The 18,999-nt window shown below is 39.9% G+C and overlaps 1 protein-coding gene across 1 annotated transcript; it reads left to right on the top strand.

Annotated features, from left to right (window-relative positions):
* The first annotated feature begins 7,097 nt into the window (after positions 1-7,097).
* On the top strand, positions 7,098-16,615 carry NEUROD4 (neuronal differentiation 4). Its single transcript, XM_086713156.1, has 2 exons — positions 7,098-7,447; positions 13,105-16,615. The coding sequence occupies exon 2, from the start codon at positions 13,114-13,116 to the stop codon at positions 14,107-14,109; it is 996 nt and encodes a 331-aa protein (XP_086569282.1). The 5' UTR covers positions 7,098-7,447; positions 13,105-13,113; the 3' UTR covers positions 14,110-16,615.
* Positions 16,616-18,999: the final 2,384 nt, after the last annotated feature.

Raw genomic sequence — 18,999 nt, 5'->3', positions numbered from 1 at the left:
TTCTAGGTACCACCATGAAACCATCTCTTCATATTACATTATCGGCAGTAGAGGTAAAAAGTCTCCTGAAACTGAATCTCAGCAAGTGTGTTATGGGCAAAATATGATTCTACTGAACATATCCCGGACAGTAGGGAACCAGATGTGGATGCCATCCTGCTAGCTGTTCCCAGCAGGCATTGTGAATCATTTTACTTTCAGTAACCCTGCTGGGGCATCCAGGCAATAGATTTTAGATGAGTTAACTATCAGTTACCTGCTTTAGGAAGGCAGTATCATGTCGTAGAGATAGATTACTTGTATCCAAATTCCAGGACCATCATATAGGACACCATCACTCCTTGCGTGGCCTTTGGCAAGTGCTTTAACCTTTTTGTATTGGATCAATTTCTCTGTAAAACAGAAGACGTTACTACTACCTACCTACCTACCTACCTCATAAATCTGTTGTGATGATAAAATAAACTAATACATGAAAAGCACTTAAAACAACATCTAACATATAGTATATGTTCTATAAGGATTAGCTATAATTATTACGGTAAGTAATTTGTTTCTCCTCATTGGCTTCTACCTCACTCCGTTCCTGAATGCTTAGAAGTGATGTGATCAGAGCGCTGGCCTAATGAAGTAGACCACTGAGAGCTTCCGGGCATGCAAGGAGACTTCTGCCATGACAGTGTAGTGCCCACTTGGAGTAGTGGAGCTTTGGCTGTGATGGGAGAGTGCCAAGGGCAGTGCTCTGTTTGGTCCTCCCAGAAGACTTGGTTTGATTTATCTCTTTATCCTAATCAGCTTCCAGTGGTATAAATTCAGGCTGTATTCTTAGAAAATCCCTTCTGTTCTCCACCAGATATTTCTCAGGGCTTAGGAATCACATAATTGAAGCCTCTGAAATTCAACATAAAGTGTGTTCCTAAGACTTGTCAAATGCTCTTGGGGCAGAGGGTTTGGGGCCAGAGTTGGTGGAAGCTAGGGTGGTCTTGTCATGGAAGAGGCATATTGCTGTATACCCAGTGTTTGGGGCCGAGTGGGAGACGGTCAGATCCTTCCCGAAAATAAGGTTGGCTATGCGTGGGAAATAAGATTTTTAAAATAGCATATTAATTATATCTTAATATCAGTTTTACTTTACAAGATTATATAGGAGTACATTATTCTGTTTTTAAGATATTTTTTTTTAAGTAATCTCTACACCCAACATGGGGCTCAAACTCAGAACCCTGAGATCAAGAGTTGCATGCTCTACTGACTGAGTCCGCCAGGTGCTCCTGAATACATTATTCTTGAATGAAAAGAAAATCGTCTCCTTTGATAACTACCTACTCTCAATGTACTTATTCTCAGGAAGGTGACGTCCTGAGGAAAAGACTCACTGTTATCAGTTTGTAGGTGTGTGTGTACAATATCTATTATTTAACATATGTGTACACATTCACAAAAGTTAAGTGTATCACACGGAACCTAATTTCTACATATAGTTTTACATTTCCTCCCACATATGTTAATACATAAAGTACGGGAGCACCTGGGTGGCTCAGTTGGCTAAGTGTCCTACTTCAGCTCAGGTCATGATGTCACAATTTTTGAGTTCAAGCCCCACATCAGGCTCTGTACTGACAGCAGAGAGCCTGCTTGGATCTTCTGTCTCCCTCTCTCTCTGCCCCTCCCCCACTCATGCACGTGGGTGCTCTCTCTCTTCCAAAAATAAATACACCTTAAAAAAATTACAGAAAATACATTTCTTGTTAGTGTATATAGGCCAAGTCATGCAAATTAAGTAATATTCTGTTGCTTGGCCAAACCATTAGGTTATTTAATGTATTGATAATGTACTTTCTCACTATTAAAACCAATACTGCCATGAACATCTCTGGTCCATATATGGCTCCTGGGGTACACATGTAATTATGTTAGAAAGACATTGCAAAGTGGAGTTTTTGAATTATAGACTCATATAATTTGTTTCTCTGCCTTTGCTGCTACACTGGAAGTTGGTTAGGAATGAGAACTCTTATTCAGCTCTGTATCCCCAGACTCTTACACAGTACCTAGGGTTTTATATGTACATACGACACATTTCTGGGATAAATGCATAAAGTGTGGTCACTGCTATAAAAAAGGGTATGTATATTGAGGTAGAAGCACAGAGAGAGGAGCTCTACATGGAGATTCTGATATTAGTTTTTCCTTGATTTCTAAGAGATAAAAAAAAAAATCAGATTTAAATGTTTAAGACAAAATACCAATAACAACTACAATTTATTGAACACTTGCTAAGTGCCAGATTCTATCTTAGGTACTTGGCATACATTATCTCATATTTAATGAGATGTATACTCCTCAGAGCAAGTTCATTGGATAAACATTATTACCTTCAATTTACAGATGAAGGAATTGAGGCCCAGAGAGATAAATAACTTGTCTGAAGTGGCGTGGTTAGTAAAAGGCAATGTTAGGATTCAAATGAATCCAAGAGGACTGTGTTCTTAGGAGTTGGGTATCGTAGCGTAGGGAGGCAGGCTGAAGGCAAAGGTACAGAGCTCTCAAAGGCGCAGCAGTTTCCCAGTAGATTTTTAACAAATGCAGGTCATTATTTTGTTGCCGGAATGAGTTACTCTGTGTGCCCTGTGAGTGCATAAATGCACAGGTCTTGAACGAATGGGGTGGGAGAAGGTTGAGTCAAGCGTCCTTAAGAGAGACCAGGAATCTGAGTGGAGAGAGGACACCCATGTCTAGTATCTGTTTTCTAAACCCACTGTTGTCATTAACCTGGTTGGTTACCTTATTCAAACCTGGGGACTCAAATTGTATATTTTTGAAGAGCTAGTGTTGTTCACTTTCCAAGGGGAATTGTAACATTTGGCCGTGTCACCATCACTACATGTTACAGCTGGGAGGAAAGCACCTAAGAGGTCATGATCCAACCGGATCATTGATGACGTGAGACCCAGAGAGCTTAGATCACTCATCGTGGCCACACAGCTAGAGGCAGGCTAAGATTTAGAACACAGGTTCCTTCACTCCCAAGCGTTTTTCACCCCATCGCATCTCGGAGTTTTGTAAAAGAACAGCGGTGGTGTTTACAGTTGTAAGTGGGGGGGTTGGGAATCTCCCACATGCCAGTCTCCAGACTAGACTGTTCAGAAACTCAGCTGTTTCACAGACACCTCTGTTTCACTGCAGTCTTTATTCAGGAGAGATTCACGTTACCAATCACTCTGTTTCAACCTGTTTCACAATTATTTTTGACCCTGTGTCATTTCCCTCCTGGAGCTTCTTGAGGTCAGGCCTAACCTACTCCATCCCTGTACTAATCCTTGGAGGGCAGCTTTAGGATCTGTTCAAGTTTTATCCTGAATCTGGGCAGCATGAATCCTCGCTTTCTACCATCCCTGATTTATGGCTCTGGACTCCATTTGTTGGTAGTATTGGTTTCAATTCAGCAAAAGCTAGCTGTCTCCCGAGGGAAGGTGAGAAGGAGGGACATCTGGGGATCTTAACAACAGGGTCTGTGGCATGTAGTTGAGCACCCTGGGGCCTAATGTCAGGCATTGGTCCCGGGGCTTCAGTGTCTGGTCTAAGAAGGCAGTTTCTAGCCCCCTGAGGGGCCCATGGGCCGGTCTCCTTTGGGGGTCAGGATTACTGGGAATACTAATTAATTCATTAGTGGGGTTGATGGATTATCAAGCTGTCTCCTGGCAGTGGGGCCTGGGGTGGGGGGAACAGATTGCTGCCCATAAATCTGCCTGTTGCCTCCCTCCTCTCTGCTTCAATGGCTCTCACTCGGCCTGTGGGCCGGCAACTGAGCGCTGGTTGCATTTCCCCCACCCAGCAGATGGTTCTAACAGGTTAGCTCAGAGCTTTACAAAAAGCACAGAGAAAGAAGGAAGGCCTGGGGATTGGCCCTCTGGCCCAGGAACCATGTGGGGGGAGGAGAATGAATGTAAATGCTTTGCATGCAGTCCCCGCCCTCTTTCCTCTGCTGACTGCACACACCCTTCCTGCCCCTTCCTGCTCTGAGTTCAATAGCTAACTGTCTGTATAACCTTCCAGGAGTTGTGATGTGGGTGACCCTGATGAATTATATTGCATCCCTCCCTCTGCAAAAGGCAGCTCTTAAAGAAAATTTGGCGTCTTCCTCAATGCCCTCTTGAGGCTGCACACGTGGGCACACACACATACACACAACTGAATGTGTTTTGAGAGCTAATCCCATTGTGTCTAGTTTCTTACATCTGTCAAAGAGAGCAAGGAGCCCTACAGAATGATCTGTCCCCACCCTCATCTTTGTCTCAATATGTTCACCTTTCTGCTGATCCACTACTCTTCCCTGCCCTCTGAGCATTTCACAGGCGGGGTACTAACATCGCCAGTATCATGAAGTCTCAAATATCCAGGGAGATGGCTTCTAAGACACAAAGCAGGGGATCAATCCATTCTATACATGGTCATTGCAGCTCTCTCCTGAGCACAAATGCCTCCATAGATACACTTCCTCTGGCTGAAGAGGGGATTCTGATACGGTTTTCAGAAATCTACCTTTCCTAGCCTGTGTTACTTAATTACTCTAAAAATGAAGTTTGTTTTGCTGAGCAGGTATTTCCTAAATAGAAATACAAGAAATATTAGTAGGGGCTTAGAGATTTGCTGAAGATGAACCACTTCCTATAAAATGGGGGAAAATGTTAATTTTTCTCTTCTTTCTTTCTTTCTTTCTTTCTTTCTTTCTTTCTTTCTTCTTGATGAAGGACAAGAGTCCTTCACACTTACAAGAGTTTTAAAAAAATGAACTATTTCAAAACTAAGACATATCCTTCACCCTTATGGACAGCAAACCTATCTTTTGCTTTAAATTTTTTTTTTAATATTTATTTTTGAGAGAGAGAGAGGGTGCACGCTCGTGCATCCAAGTGGGGGAGGGGCAGAGAGAGAGGGAGACACAGAATCCGAAGCAGGCTCCAGGTTCTGAGATGTCATCACAGAACCTGATATGGGGCTTGAACCCACAAACCGTGAGATCATGACCTGAGCCAAAGTCAGACACTTAACCGACTGAGACACCCAGGTGCCCCTGCTTTTTTTTTAATAAAAAAATTTTTTAATGTTTATTTATTTTTGAGAGAGAGAGAGAGAGAGAGAGAGCACAAGCAAGGGATGGGCAGAGAGGGAAACACAGAATCCGAAGCAGGCTGTAGGCTCTGAGCTGTCAGCACAGAGCCCAACATGGGGCTTGAACCCATGAACTGTGAGATCATAACCTGAACTGAGGTCAGAGGCTTAATTGGCTGAGCCACCCAGGCACTCCAGTAAACCTATCTTTTTTTTTTTTTTAATATATTTATTTATTTTTTAATTGATGTCCAAGTTAGTTAGCATGTAGTGCAAAAATGATTTGAGGAGTAGAATCCAGTGATTCATCCCCTACATATAACACCCAGTGCTCATCCCAACAAGTGTCCTCCTTAATGCCCCTTACCCATTTAGCCAACCCCCCATCCACAACCCCTCCAGCAACCCTCAGTTTGTTATCTATATTTAAGAGTCTCTTATGTTTTGTCCCCCTCCCTGTTTTTATATTATTTTTGCTTCCCTTCCCTTGCGTTCATCTGTTCTGTGTCTTAAAGTCCTCATATGAGTGAAGTCATATGATATTTGTCTTTCTCTGACTAATTTCGCTTAGCATAATACTCTCTAGTTCCATCCACGTTGTTGCAATTGGCAAGATTTCATTCTTTTTGATTGCCAAGTAATCCAGTAAACCTATCTTTTGCTTTAACCTTCTGCCTTTTTCTTTGCACACAAGACATTCTTATAGCTCTTCATCTCTATTACATATGTACCATTGGTAGAGCACTGTGATTTCCAAAATCACACATGTAATATGGTAGAGCATATTACATATGTTGCATTGGTAGAGCAAGTGATTTCCAAAAAACTGAGGGATTTCCTTCAAGGGAATTTCAAAAAGAGGCTGAGCTTGGACCCAGAATTCTATCTTGCTACAATGGGGAACACTTTACTGATCAGGTCCTTTTACAGATGTGATATTGGAAATGAGGTTGAAATACCGAACATCATTCAGCCAATTGCTTCTTCCTTTCTTCCAAGCACCCTTCTTCCCTTGCCTCCCCAGAACCATAGACGTTTACAAAATCCTTCACATCTTAAAATGAAGATTCTGCATTTTGACTTGGTAGCTCTCTGTAATAAAGCATATCCATATATTTTCTTTAAATCTTTCTAGGTGTAGTTTTCTTCTTTCTCTTCTAGCCAATTAATCTTACCAGAGAATACCACAGGGATTTTAGCAATTGCAGGACCTTTCTTTTCTTCCAAGTCCATTACTATTCAGATGGACTTTTTCTACCTGAATGCTTAATGATATATTTTGATATATTTTTGAAAAATAATAGTGGATCCCAGTTTGTAATTCAAGGAGCTAAGTGTCCTTACAATGAACTATTTCATTCATTTGCTTTACATTTTTATAAATTTCAAGCAAACAGAAAAGTTGAAAGAACAGTACAACAAATATAGATATGGCTCTGTCTATAGTCACTAATGAAAATAAAAAGGTTTTGAATGGAAATAAGTTTACATGTTGAAAAGAAGGGAGAGGAAGGTACTTTTTCCTTCTTCTTTTAAAATTCTGAAGTTTTAAAACTAAAGACACCAATCTACATGTATAAGGTAATAGTCAGTGATGCTGAGTCCTGGGCATGTGTCTTTCTCATTTTTTGACTCTTCAGATGGAGACCACTGTTTTCATTAACCCTTCTTAGCTCTCTGAGACTCCCTCCAATTTTCTCTCACCCAATGTCTTACCTTTTTAACCACAAAGATTTCCAGTCCTTTTTTTCTTTACCTTTCAACTTCAGCAGCTCTCCTCCCATATTCTCCTTCTACTAACCTTTCTCCCCATTGATACAAATGATCAAATAAAACAAAACGAATGAATGGTAAACTGGACCTGGCCAGAGGAGCCCTTTGAAGTAGGTGTGTCTTTCGACTGGGGAAGGGGAGGAGTTAGACCTCCGGCAGCATCACCCCGCCCTGGTCAGCTGGGAAAGCAATTAAAACTGCTGCAACTCGGAGACTCCGGCCAGAGCGCAGGAGCTGCCCAGAGGCTGTGGTCCTGAAAGCTCCACTCCGGGGAACTAGCCACTCAGAGGAGGTACTGAAGAACAGCTAAATCAGCTGCAACGGGAGCATCAGCTTGAAGGCGTCCTGGAGGAGCATACAGAACTCCAAGGAACGAGTAGAACAAGAATCAGTCAGAAAAAACAGATTCAGTGACACATCTAAGAGGCAGGGGCCGGTTTAACATGGATCGCTAAAAGTACTTCCTTCTCCTATGATCTGGATGCTCAGGGAGACTTGGGTTCTCTGAGTCTCCTCCAGGACACAGATCCAGACTTCACACCAGGGACCACCACTGACAGAGGTGAGCCCTTGGATGGGGGTGGTACGGGACTACTAAAGTTTCTGTGGGAAGTTCCCACAGACCTAGAGGAGCAGTTGGGCTGAGGTAAGTCTCTTCTGGGCTAGGAGAAGAGGGAGTAGGACTTGGAAACTTGAACGGAGAAGCAGACAGAGAACACTTGGGGACGGATATTAAAATTTTAACAATAGCACCTGCCACCTGAAGTGAAACTCACACACTCAGTCATTTTTATAAAGTAGAGATTATAAATTATCATCCTCTATGTCTGTCAAACTCACCCTTCCATTTTATTAATGCAGGAGAAAAAAATGTCCAAAAAGTTTAACTTTGTCTGAGGTGGCTCAGGAAGTAGGTTGCAAGAATTGACTCAATCCGCTGCTCTGTTCACAGCATTTTCAGGCTGTGGAGAGAGTGGAAGGGGTAAGAAGGGGAATGGTAATAGACTAAGAAATGAGAGAAGATGTCGGAAAGCTATGGAGCATATTCTTACCGTTTCCCCTATTTGGTGTGCTAGAAATTCTTAGACAGTTGTGATAGAGTGGTGAAAATTTCCTTTTCCTCAGCTCTTCCCACTAAGAAATCAGAAAAGAAAGGTTGTTCTTATATATTTTTGTCTCCTCTGCCTCTTATTCTTCATTTACCACCCCCAAAATGTATCCAGAACATTAGTAATAAATGTAAAATGCTTCCCTTGTTTTTGGACAGAGGGACCAGAGACGAAATGTTGAAGAAGAAGGGGGAAAACTAAAAAATTGAGTAATTTCTGTTTGCAAAGTTCACCATTTGGGTTTGAGGCTATGAAAACCGAAATATGATATGGCTATGTTGGGTACGGTGTGCCTGTGTGTGTGTGTGTGTGTGTGTGTGTGCGCGCGCGCGTGTGTGCACGTGTGTGTACAGGTATTAATCAAGAGAGAAAGTGGTAGAGTCTAAAAAGTTGTATAGGAAGAGCACAAAACAGCCCACTGGCAGTTTCTGCACAGAGCAAGTTGTGAGCACCCCGGTCTGCATTCTGTCTTTTTAGTGTGAAGACTGCCGCTCTGAGCAAGGCATTTAGCCTGTCTGGTGCTTGGATTCCTTAGAAACTGAGCTGAATAGGCTCCTTTCTGTTGTACTGAGGATTCAGTCATAGGCTCAGGAGATGAAGTGAGTACAGTCAGCTTCCAAGAGGAAATACACTGTCTCAGCACCACATGCACAAATGTAAGCACCCTTCATTCACGTGTCCATCAATAGAAACTTCTACACAACAAGTCCTTACCCTTGCTTTTCATAAATCTTCTAAATGAGATATGAAAGACAGAAATACTATTTCCATTTTTCCCTAGGAGTAAAAAAAAATGAAAATAATTTTCTGTGCTCATTTAATAAGCGAGTGATAAAAGAGTGGAGAGGGTCTCAGTGCCAGGCTTCTCTCAGTACACCTCTGAGCGGGTTCATTAAAAGGCTCAAAGCCATGGTAGAATTAGATTCTTGTTCTAGAGAAAACTGAGTTGATTTCCTTGATCAGAAATCACAACGGCACCACACACATTTTCGGCTCTCAAGTCTAAAACTGGATGTTCATCATCTTTTTTCCCCTGCTAACTTTTTGAGGCATTGGAGACATTTAGGTGGAAAAAGTCAAAAGAGAAGAATTATTACTTCTTTTAATCTGTGAGGAGTCCTGGCTTTTACTTCTATTTGAGAGACATTTCATTTTTCTCCTCAGAGCTCTGGCACTGGATTCTGGTAGGAAAGTCTTATCCCCAGTAGTGTCTAATCAAAGACAAAAGGAAACAAATGTCCAGGGCTAAGAGCTGTGTGTGTTCCGTCAGAAACTTCATGAACCTAAACATTAAAGTAACTGAGTAGGAGTGTCCAGCAAACTGCTGTCTCCCCATAATAAAAAAAAAAAAACAATAAAAGCGACTAACCTCCTCCATGAATATGGTAAAAGAGTTTTGGGCAATCTGGTAGAAACAGCTGATAGAACTCTGTTTCTTCACCTCTTGCAATGGAGTAGAAGCTTTGATACTTAGTTATTAGGTTGGAGGAGAGGGTTTGTCAGGGAATTTTTCAAAATGCATGTTGAGATAGAGCCATTGGCTTTTGTTGGCATGAAATCAATAGTAAGCACAGATTGTAAGTATACTTGGTTTTGTCCATGTGTCCAGGAGAAGTCATGATGAACTTTAGGAATGATAGTACTTAATACTTATATGGCATTATGATGTCTGGCACTATTCAAAGTCTTTAAATATATTAGCTCATTTTATGCTCACAATAATCCTATGAGGTAGGACTATTATTATTCCCATTCTAAAGAGAGGGGACTGAGGCACAGATAGATTCTGAAACCTTAAGATCACATATCTAGTATGTAATAGAGCTGAAGTTTAAACTCAGGTAATGTGACTCCAGAGTCTGCTGTCCAGATAACACTGGGAGAAAAGATGGGCTATTGGGCAATTGTTAGATCATCTTCTGAGCCAATTAGAGGAGGTTCCCTCAAGATAGGAAGAGGCACAGTAGTTAGCAGAATCTACTTTTATGATTCATCTGTGGGAAACAACTTTTATTTTTGAATATGCAAATTGTGTAAATAGATTAGATAAGAAAATTCAGGAATAAACACAAGATAAATATATGGATAATGTTTTATAGCATTTAAAGTTTACAAAATCTTATTTTTATTTGTCTTGCAAGAACCATGTTAAATATACCTTACCTCTATTTTATCAAAGAGGAAATGAAAGACCAGAGAGCTATGTAATGTGTTTGAAATCAGCAACTGGGAATCAGAACAGTTGGGACTAGAGTGTGTGTCATTCCAGCTTTCATGATTTCAAAGCCCATGGGATGCTCCTAGAACTTATGAATCTATGAAAAAAGAGAGAGTTAAACTGGAGCCATCTATATCCTTCCCAGGGTTAGTAAGAGAAGAAAGATGAAAAATGGTTGCCCTTTACATTGTTTTAGCCAAAGCCAGTTGGTTCTTTTCCTTCATACCTGCTGATAACCTGACTTGAAAGCAACTCTTTGACTCTTACAGAAACCATTAAATTATGTTAAAGGCAAAGGATAGTCTACTCTATTCTCCTAATCTCACTTCTTGGTGGGGGTGAGGATGGACAGAACTTGGCTAGAGTCCAGAGGTACGGAGGTGAGGATCATAATAATAATGAAAAAGGCCAATTACAGAGGCTATCAGAGGCAATTCGGGAGACTGCTTTCCTCTCCTGCATCTTCCTTCTCAACTCTCCCTGCATGTAAGTATGACTGAGTGATGATGATGATGAAGAGGAGATGAGAGAAATAGAAGAGAAAAAAGATAAGGAAGCAGAGTAAGAGAAGGTGGGGGGGGGGAATAAAAGGGTGGAAGCGATAAGAAAAAAAATCTATAAGAGGAAGGAATCCTGGAATCTGAGAGTTAAACATTGCAAAGAACAGCTAAACTAGCCTCCCTTTGGATGATGTTCATTTCCTGGTGATTTAGTTCAGCTGATCCACACCCCCTGAAGTCAAAGTGCCTTCCTTTCTTCCTGTAGCTGTGGTGGGGGAAAAAAAAAAAAAAGAGAAATATCTAAAACCTAGGATTTGGAATCAGAAGAACTGGCTTTATGTCCTGCTCTATCAGCTCTATATCTTTGCATTTCCATCACTTAATCTCTGACCCACAGTGACCTCGACTACAAAACAAGCATAAATCCCCATTTCCCTCAAAGGTTGGCTATAAGGCTACACAAATGTTATTATAATTACGTGTGCAACATTACGTTTCCCAAGTCTACTCCATCCTTTTTGGCCTCAGAGTGCACCTGCCTCAGAAAGGTCTGTGTTACTTTAACAGAAAGTTAATTAGGTCCTTCACCCTCCCTCTGGATATCGGGCTGAGTTAGAAGTGCAGCTCAGCACACAAGCTCCATCATCCATATTAAAAGTGGGATTTTCTAACTTGGCCTGGGCAGCCAGTTGACCAATAGGTTCCAACGTGTGTTTTCAATAAAGCTGCTTACCCAGGAAGCCTTATTAAGTGAGTAAGTCAAGCTGACATGATTTCTGTGCTGATTAACATGAAACCTAGGCTGTTTTTGCAATGCAGTAACATTAATTATTTATAGGAGGTAAATGAGGTTAGAAGGAAAACAAGCTCAAATTACCAGAAACAAATCAGATCATATATTTATATTTTTAAAATCTATGTGCTAAATCCTGCCTCATTGATTTGAGGCTCAAGCTTTAAGGATCGAAAAACGTGTCTCATGCGCTCCCCTTTCTGATACACAAAAGTGATGGAAGGTTTAGTGTTTCAAAGACTAAGTTGGTAAACTGGCATGCCCCAATGCTGCTTCTCAGATACTTTTATTTGGTAAATTATATACCTGCAAATTGCTCAGCAAATCTCAAAACAATTCACCCTTCCAGAATTGAACATAAAATGTTTACTAAGCCACCAGTCTCTTCTGGTTTTCGAAGTGCAATTTTTTTCTCCAAAGAAAATCTGGATTAAACAGTATTTGTTAGGCAAGTGAATTAAAGTAGTCAGGGTATTTCCACGTTTGTCTGAAATAGTCCTCGCTTATGTCTGCAGTCACTATGTTCTGTTAAGTTTAGAGTTTGCCCCAGATTTTTCATTTTTAATGAAGTATTATAATAGTTATACTAAAATAATCTTGAATAAGCTTTGTAGACCTCTGGATTGTAAATCTAGATGTTGCCATATTCTTGTCTGATGGTGTGAGATGCCTGTGCAATGAAAGAGTTTTCTTTTTAACATATGGGTGAATTTAAAAAATGGTCAGTGGTAACCCTGCTCTCTTTTCATGATCCTTTTAGACACCATGTCACTGACACCTCTAATACCACTACATTAGACAGACCATAAGGTGCTTGATGAAAACCAAAATGCTCTTCTGGTGATGGTGAGAGAAATAGTCATGGTCACATGGGGGTACCAGCCAGTTGTGGCACTGCTCTTTCCTAGGATGCTTGAAGCTAAGAGTTGGCAGAGTCAGTGGGAAACATGGAATGTTATAGGTTAAGTGTATGTGGCATATCTCTCAATAGAGGCTGGGCAGTCCTCTGAAGAACAAATTAGTCTGAATGATCTCAGCACAGCGTTTCATTTATTTTGTGGTGTAAAATACAACAGTGTACTTACTTACTGTTTGATATGCTTTTTAAATTTTGCAATAATTATAATTATATCCATTGTTATAAGTTTTAACTACATTAGCACCTTCTTTTACTTTCAGAAGTTTCTCTGGTTGGATAATAATTTATATGTCCACCTTATCTCTTTCCCTTTTTGATCTGTATTCTGGAAAGAAGGAAAGATATATTTTGACTCTTATACCAGTTATTTTTGCATAAAATCTCTACAAGACAAGGCAGCAGAGAATGAAAAGTACGAGGCAGTGGCACTACCATGAGTAATCAAGTCAATTTCATTTTTCTAAAGTTGACTTTTTTGTACTATGCCATAGCTATATTAGTGTTCTTGGCATTTATTTGAGTCTTAGATTACTTACTTAGAATGGAGGACTTGGACTAGATAATCACAAGTTGAATCCCAATACAATTCTCCGTTTTATATCTAAGATATAAAAAGAAAGTTTAGTTTTAAATCAAAGCAGATATTCACAGACACTAATCATTGCTGTTTCCTATTCCAGAATCTGGAAATGGCAAAACCTTATGTGAAACCCAAGGAGATGACAGAGTTGGTCAACACACCATCCTGGATGGACAAAGCCCTGGGCTCTCAGAATGAGATGAAGGAGGAAGAGAGAAGATCAGCTCCTTATGGGATGCTTGGAAGCTTAGCTGAAGAGCATGACAGTATTGAGGAGGAAGAAGAGGAGGAAGAGGATGGGGAGAAACCTAAGAGAAGGGGTCCCAAGAAAAAGAAGATGACAAAAGCTCGCCTTGAGAGATTCAGGGCTCGAAGAGTCAAGGCCAATGCTAGAGAACGGACCCGGATGCATGGCCTGAATGATGCCCTGGACAACCTGAGGAGAGTCATGCCATGTTACTCTAAAACTCAAAAGCTCTCCAAGATAGAGACTCTTAGACTGGCCAGGAACTATATTTGGGCTCTGTCTGAGGTCCTGGAAACTGGACAGACACCTGAAGGGAAGGGCTTTGTGGAGATGCTCTGCAAAGGGCTCTCTCAGCCTACAAGCAACCTGGTGGCTGGATGCCTCCAGCTGGGCCCTCAGTCTGTCCTCCTGGAGAAGCATGAGGAGAAATCTCCTATTTGTGACTCTGCCATCTCTGTCCATAACTTCAACTATCAGTCTCCTGGGCTCCCTAGCCCTCCTTATGGCCATATGGAAACACATCTTATTAATCTCAAACCCCAAGTATTCAAGAGTTTGGGAGAATCATCCTTTGGGAGCCATCCACCTGACTGCAGTACACCACCTTATGAGGGCCCACTCACTCCACCCTTGAGCATCAGTGGGAACTTCTCCTTGAAGCAAGATGGCTCTCCTGACCTGGATAAATCCTACAGTTTCATGCCACATTACCCTTCTGCAAGTCTAAGCTCAGGGCATGTTCATTCAACTCCCTTTCAGGCTGGTACCCCTCGTTATGATGTTCCCATAGATATGTCCTATGATTCCTACCCTCACCATGGCATTGGGGCCCAACTTAATACAATCTTCACTGATTAGGGCAGTAAGACAAGCATTTCAGAGGATAATGTGGAGATGTTTCCCATAATTCAAGTGGGTTGAGCTGAAGATTCAATGACATAAAGGAACCCTATAGATAGATATCAAACACAGTAGTCCCAGTCCATTTAGGCCTTCCTGCACCTGCCACCCTCATTTATCATCAGCTTCTCACACTGTATTGATTCATTTAGTTAGGGTCCTCAAGTGAAATTATTTGATTGTTTACAATCATGTGGAAATACAACAGAAGCCCTGGGCCCTATTCTAATGGTGCCAAAAACTCATGATCTATGCCATTTAATTTTCCATTTCTGGCCTCTGTTTACTGATCGGTAAAATCAGACAACTGAAGTCCTTCACAGTTCTGAGAATTCAATAATTTTGGTGATCACTCCTATACACTTACTGAAACTGAAAGAATTGAAGAATAATAGTAAATGAACACTGTGTGTGGAATGATTAGATGGAGTTGCCAAAGGAGCACAGATGCATTTCTCTCGGGGACCTGATAGGACGTCTATGCATCTATCTAAAAATTGTCTCCAAAGGCTAAAATCCTAACTTGGCTGTCACTGTGAATAACAAAGCATGTCCTTTAAGAGATTAGCTCTACTTCTTGTTGGCTGAGGCTGAACATCTCTTTCTTAGTAATATGAGAACCATAGTAGAGATCTCATAGCAACTTGATTCTTGATTAACATTTCAAAAGCACTTTTCTCAGTTCTAGAGATGGGGCAAGCAAGTCACTGTAAACAGACTCCTATGACCAATGGAACTTAGAGAAGTCATCCATACCATTTCATAGCCTCTGTAACCAGGAGGCTCTAAAAATTCTGAAGACGCTCAGGGGCTGCTATTGGAATCAGCAAACGACCCAGGTCATATTCAAGAGCAATAAAATGGCAATTGGCTATACTAACTTACCATAGTTTGGTGACTCCCTCTATCTCACATCTGCCCATAGGAAGACCAAATTTTCTTTGGCAAGATACATTTCATTTGGTTACACAAAACATGGTTAAAACCACTGACCTCTGTCCACACCAATTATTCTTATATTTTCTAGAGGGATAAGCACCAATCAATTTATGACCAAACTTGAATTTTTCCAATGCATATACAATTCCTTATCTCCTCCTCCACTAATTGTTACCTCTTCTTCACTTCTAAAATATAATATGTTATTACATATTGTAGATAACATTCCAAGTGAGCAGACTTAAGGATGCAGAAATCAAATCCAAGGTCGGTGAATGTTTTTACCAATTTATGTCTTCATCACAGGTTTATCCTGATTTGCAGGATATTTATTTTTCTTCATGGAACTCCTCTTTTGTTTATATCAGCATTAATTTTGTCACATTTTTTTTCCAGAAAAATGTGATCTGAGAAATTTCAATGTCCTGTTCAATCTGCCAGGACAATTATTTAAAACAAACTAAAAGCCGAAATGGTTTACATGATAGTGGATCACATCCTGCTCTGCCAGAGAGGATAAGTTTAGGATGTAGGGTACACAAATAGGACCAATGAATAAAATTGATAAGGCAGATTAGTATGTCATTTTCTACAGCTCAGTTATCCCCTAAACCCTGCCAAACTATCTGTGGATCTTGACTTTTTTTTTTTTACCCTCTTATTTATTATCTCCTTACAGTCTAAGTTATTGTCTTTGCATTTTGCTTGCAGCACTAACCCTGTTGTATTTTGCACCCTTGGTTTGTAGACCGCCTTGAAAGTATCCTTGCAGAGAGATCTTAAATCCCACCAGCTACTGAAGTGGTTCCCTTTTCCTAGCGGGAAAAGGCAAGTTAAGTGTCTACAAGGCCAGCCTATGTGCTTTCTGAGTCTATACTGTCACTTACCTTTGTGAGAGGCTGTGGGGGAATCTATCCTTGAAGCTAGTATTTTCTGGCATTTAAGTTTGTAGATAATGAATGTTGTTGGAGTTATTTATTAGATATTATTTATTTAATTTATTTCTCCTTTCATGCAAATTTCTTGGGCTCCATACATGTGCTTGCAAACCTTCCCTAAGGCTTCCTTTGGAAAGTAGCTCATAATTTTTCTGGAATTCCTGAGTTTGGGGTGAGGGGAAAAGGGGAAGTTAGTGCAGAATTACCTGTAATGATTTTATAAAAAGCAGCAATAATTTGAATGGCTATGCAAGTTAATGTTCTTAGATTTTTTTCCCATCCATTCTAAGAAGAGCGAGTTAGTTTTGGGAAGCTGTTGTTTATGCTTTTGGGGAATATGGTACCCATGAACCAGGCCTCCTTGGGATTGTTCAGAGAGACTTTCTAATTGAATTAAAATTTGGGAGTGCAGTATGATTGGAAAGAACCTACTCTCTTACCCAGGGTGGTCTCATTCTTCAGGGTATTTTATGAAATAAAAGAAAAACAATTGTTCAAACTTTTTGTAAAAAAACAAAACAAAACACAACCCAGACTGTTTCTCCTCCCGTTTTTCTAGCAGAAATAAAGCTGTGAGTTTTATTAGACACTGTGTTGCATTGTCTGTCTTCAAAGTTTTTCTTCACTTTCTTCTATCCCTTTTCTTGGACTCTGTGTCCTGTAAGCAGCCAGCAAAAGCACAGGCCAGCCTGTCAGGAGGATTTACATCCCATATTTCAACTCCTCCTTTCAGAAGATTTGAAAGGTCTAAACTAAGTAGTTACAAACCTAGAAGCACTGCTCTCTGTCACACACATAATCAACTATGTAATTAGCAGTTGAGGAAAAAAGATCTTCCCATTTACAGAAATCTAGGGTGATGGGCATTCTAAGCCACTGAAGCACGAAGAGGTGGACCATAAGAAGATGTACTATTATCCAAAATTGGGCCCACCAACTTTTCAAAATTTATGAACTATACTTTTTGGCAACTTCTTAACATCTCTTCTCTTGACTTTTTTCTTTCAGGTCCCTTTATTACATGAACAAAAATGCTGATGATAAAGAAATAATGATGATGATGATGTTGATGATAATAATGATAAAACATAGTTGGTTAGTCAAAGGAGAGAGTTGGTTTAAAATATTTAAGAAGCAAAAAATATGGAACGAAAGTCATTCTTCCACAGCTCTCCTCATCTGCCTGGTACCCACTTCCCAACTTGAAACCGCTTTTTATGTTTTACTTTATCAGGTACCAGAGACCTGTTATACTGATAAGATAATATCAGGTATATTAGATACAAATATTAAGTTACGTTATTTTCTCCTTTTCCCATATATAACACAGTTCTGCATATTACTTTTGTTTATTTTGACACATACCATGGAGCATTTTCTTATGTCATAAAAATTTCTTAATGTTTTCTTATAGCTGGTTGGCATTCCATGTTAAAATGTAATTAAAACAATTTAGATTTTCCCAGTTTTTATGATATTGAGTGAATAATCACGTACACATGTCATTTGACACTTATGAAGAGAATCTTTACAAATAATGTTTTAGAGGAATAATGATAAACTGACAGGTAACAACGATTATATCTAGCAGTTTTTACTATGTACTGTCACTTTTCTAAGTGATTTACATGTAGTAATTCATTTAATCTTAAAACCATCACTATAAGGGAGACACTATTGTTATTTTCATTTTACAAACTAGAAAGCTAAGGCATAGAGTAATCTGTTCAAACTCCCACTGCTAGTTAATGGTGGAGCTAGAATTGGAACTAGTTTATTTGGTTATTTGGTTGTTTGCCTGATAGGTACATAACAATGTCATATCTGCAAGAAGCCAGAGCTGGTGGAACTTTCTGACATCTCTTGAGCTATTCTTTACATATGACATCCTGCTGTATCTATGACTCAGACTGGCCCATCCCCAAACTCTGCCATTGAATCTAAGAAGACTTTCCTTCCTTTGACAAAGGCTCAACTTTGTATTGTATGTTGCCTATGTAGATTATGTAGATACAGGCTAGCTCACAGACCAATGCTTTATTGCTTGAAAGTGTCCATCTTTCAGAGGGCCTAAATCTATTTCACTGCTATCATTTCATAGACCTTTAGTGCTTTAGGGAAAAAAAAAGTTTTACCAAGGAATTATAGAAATGAAAATTGCAACAACAGAGGAGCATCCTAGCTTCAAGATTATTTTTTGTCTAGCTATAAAACTTTAAAGTACAGTTTGGCACGTTGATTGCAAACATTGGCTTTAGGGGCAAATACATGATAGTTTAGTTATGCAATTTACTGGTTGAATAACATTTGTGAAGTTGATTAATTTCTCAAAACCTCAGTTCCCTCAAATTTAAAATGGCAATGATAGCAATGGCTATGTCACAGGGTTATTATGCAGTCATATGCTCTACCCCTGAACTATATATACCCCTTGGTTTTGTCACAGGGTTCTTATGATGAGTCAGTTGAGATAATACATCCAGAGCACATAGTAAGTATCTAATAAGTGGTAATTACTTACACCCATGTTATCATTCATTATTCTTTGGTAATTTTTATGTTAACTTTTCTCTTTGCCTTCAATATCTGATTGGGGGAGTGTTGATGGTGAGTGTAGCAGGCTTAGGGCACCCATAGAATTCTTAGTTAAGAGGATTGGGTCAGGTAGACTTGGGTTTGAAACTAACCGTCTGAGTAGTCCTATGTAGTTTATTCAACATCTCTACGCTTCAGCTGCCTTCTGTATAAAAAAAGGCAAAACAATTCCACCAAATCCATAAAGTTGATATGAGAATTAAAAGTAATGATAATGCCAGTGAAGGGTTTGCCTCAGGTTCTGGCACAAAGGAAACAATTTACCATTATTATTGTTATTATTATTACCAGGGAGGAGATGGGAACAGATGAGGGAATCGAGAACAAAATGGAGAACAAGGGGACAAAGCAGAGCTTTGAATTTATACAGTAAATC

This window comes from Puma concolor, chromosome B4, assembly GCF_028749965.1.
Source record: "Puma concolor isolate L17-30 chromosome B4, mPumCon1.1.hap2, whole genome shotgun sequence".
Lineage (NCBI taxonomy): Eukaryota > Metazoa > Chordata > Mammalia > Carnivora > Felidae > Puma > Puma concolor.
Note: the sequence above shows the minus strand (reverse complement) of the source record. Positions and strands in the feature narration are given on the sequence as shown.

Bases quoted from the DNA above. Each gene is read 5' to 3' on its own strand.
- NEUROD4 (XM_086713156.1), top strand. From the start codon at position 13,114: ATGGCAAAACCTTATGTGAAACCCAAGGAGATGACAGAGTTGGTCAAC.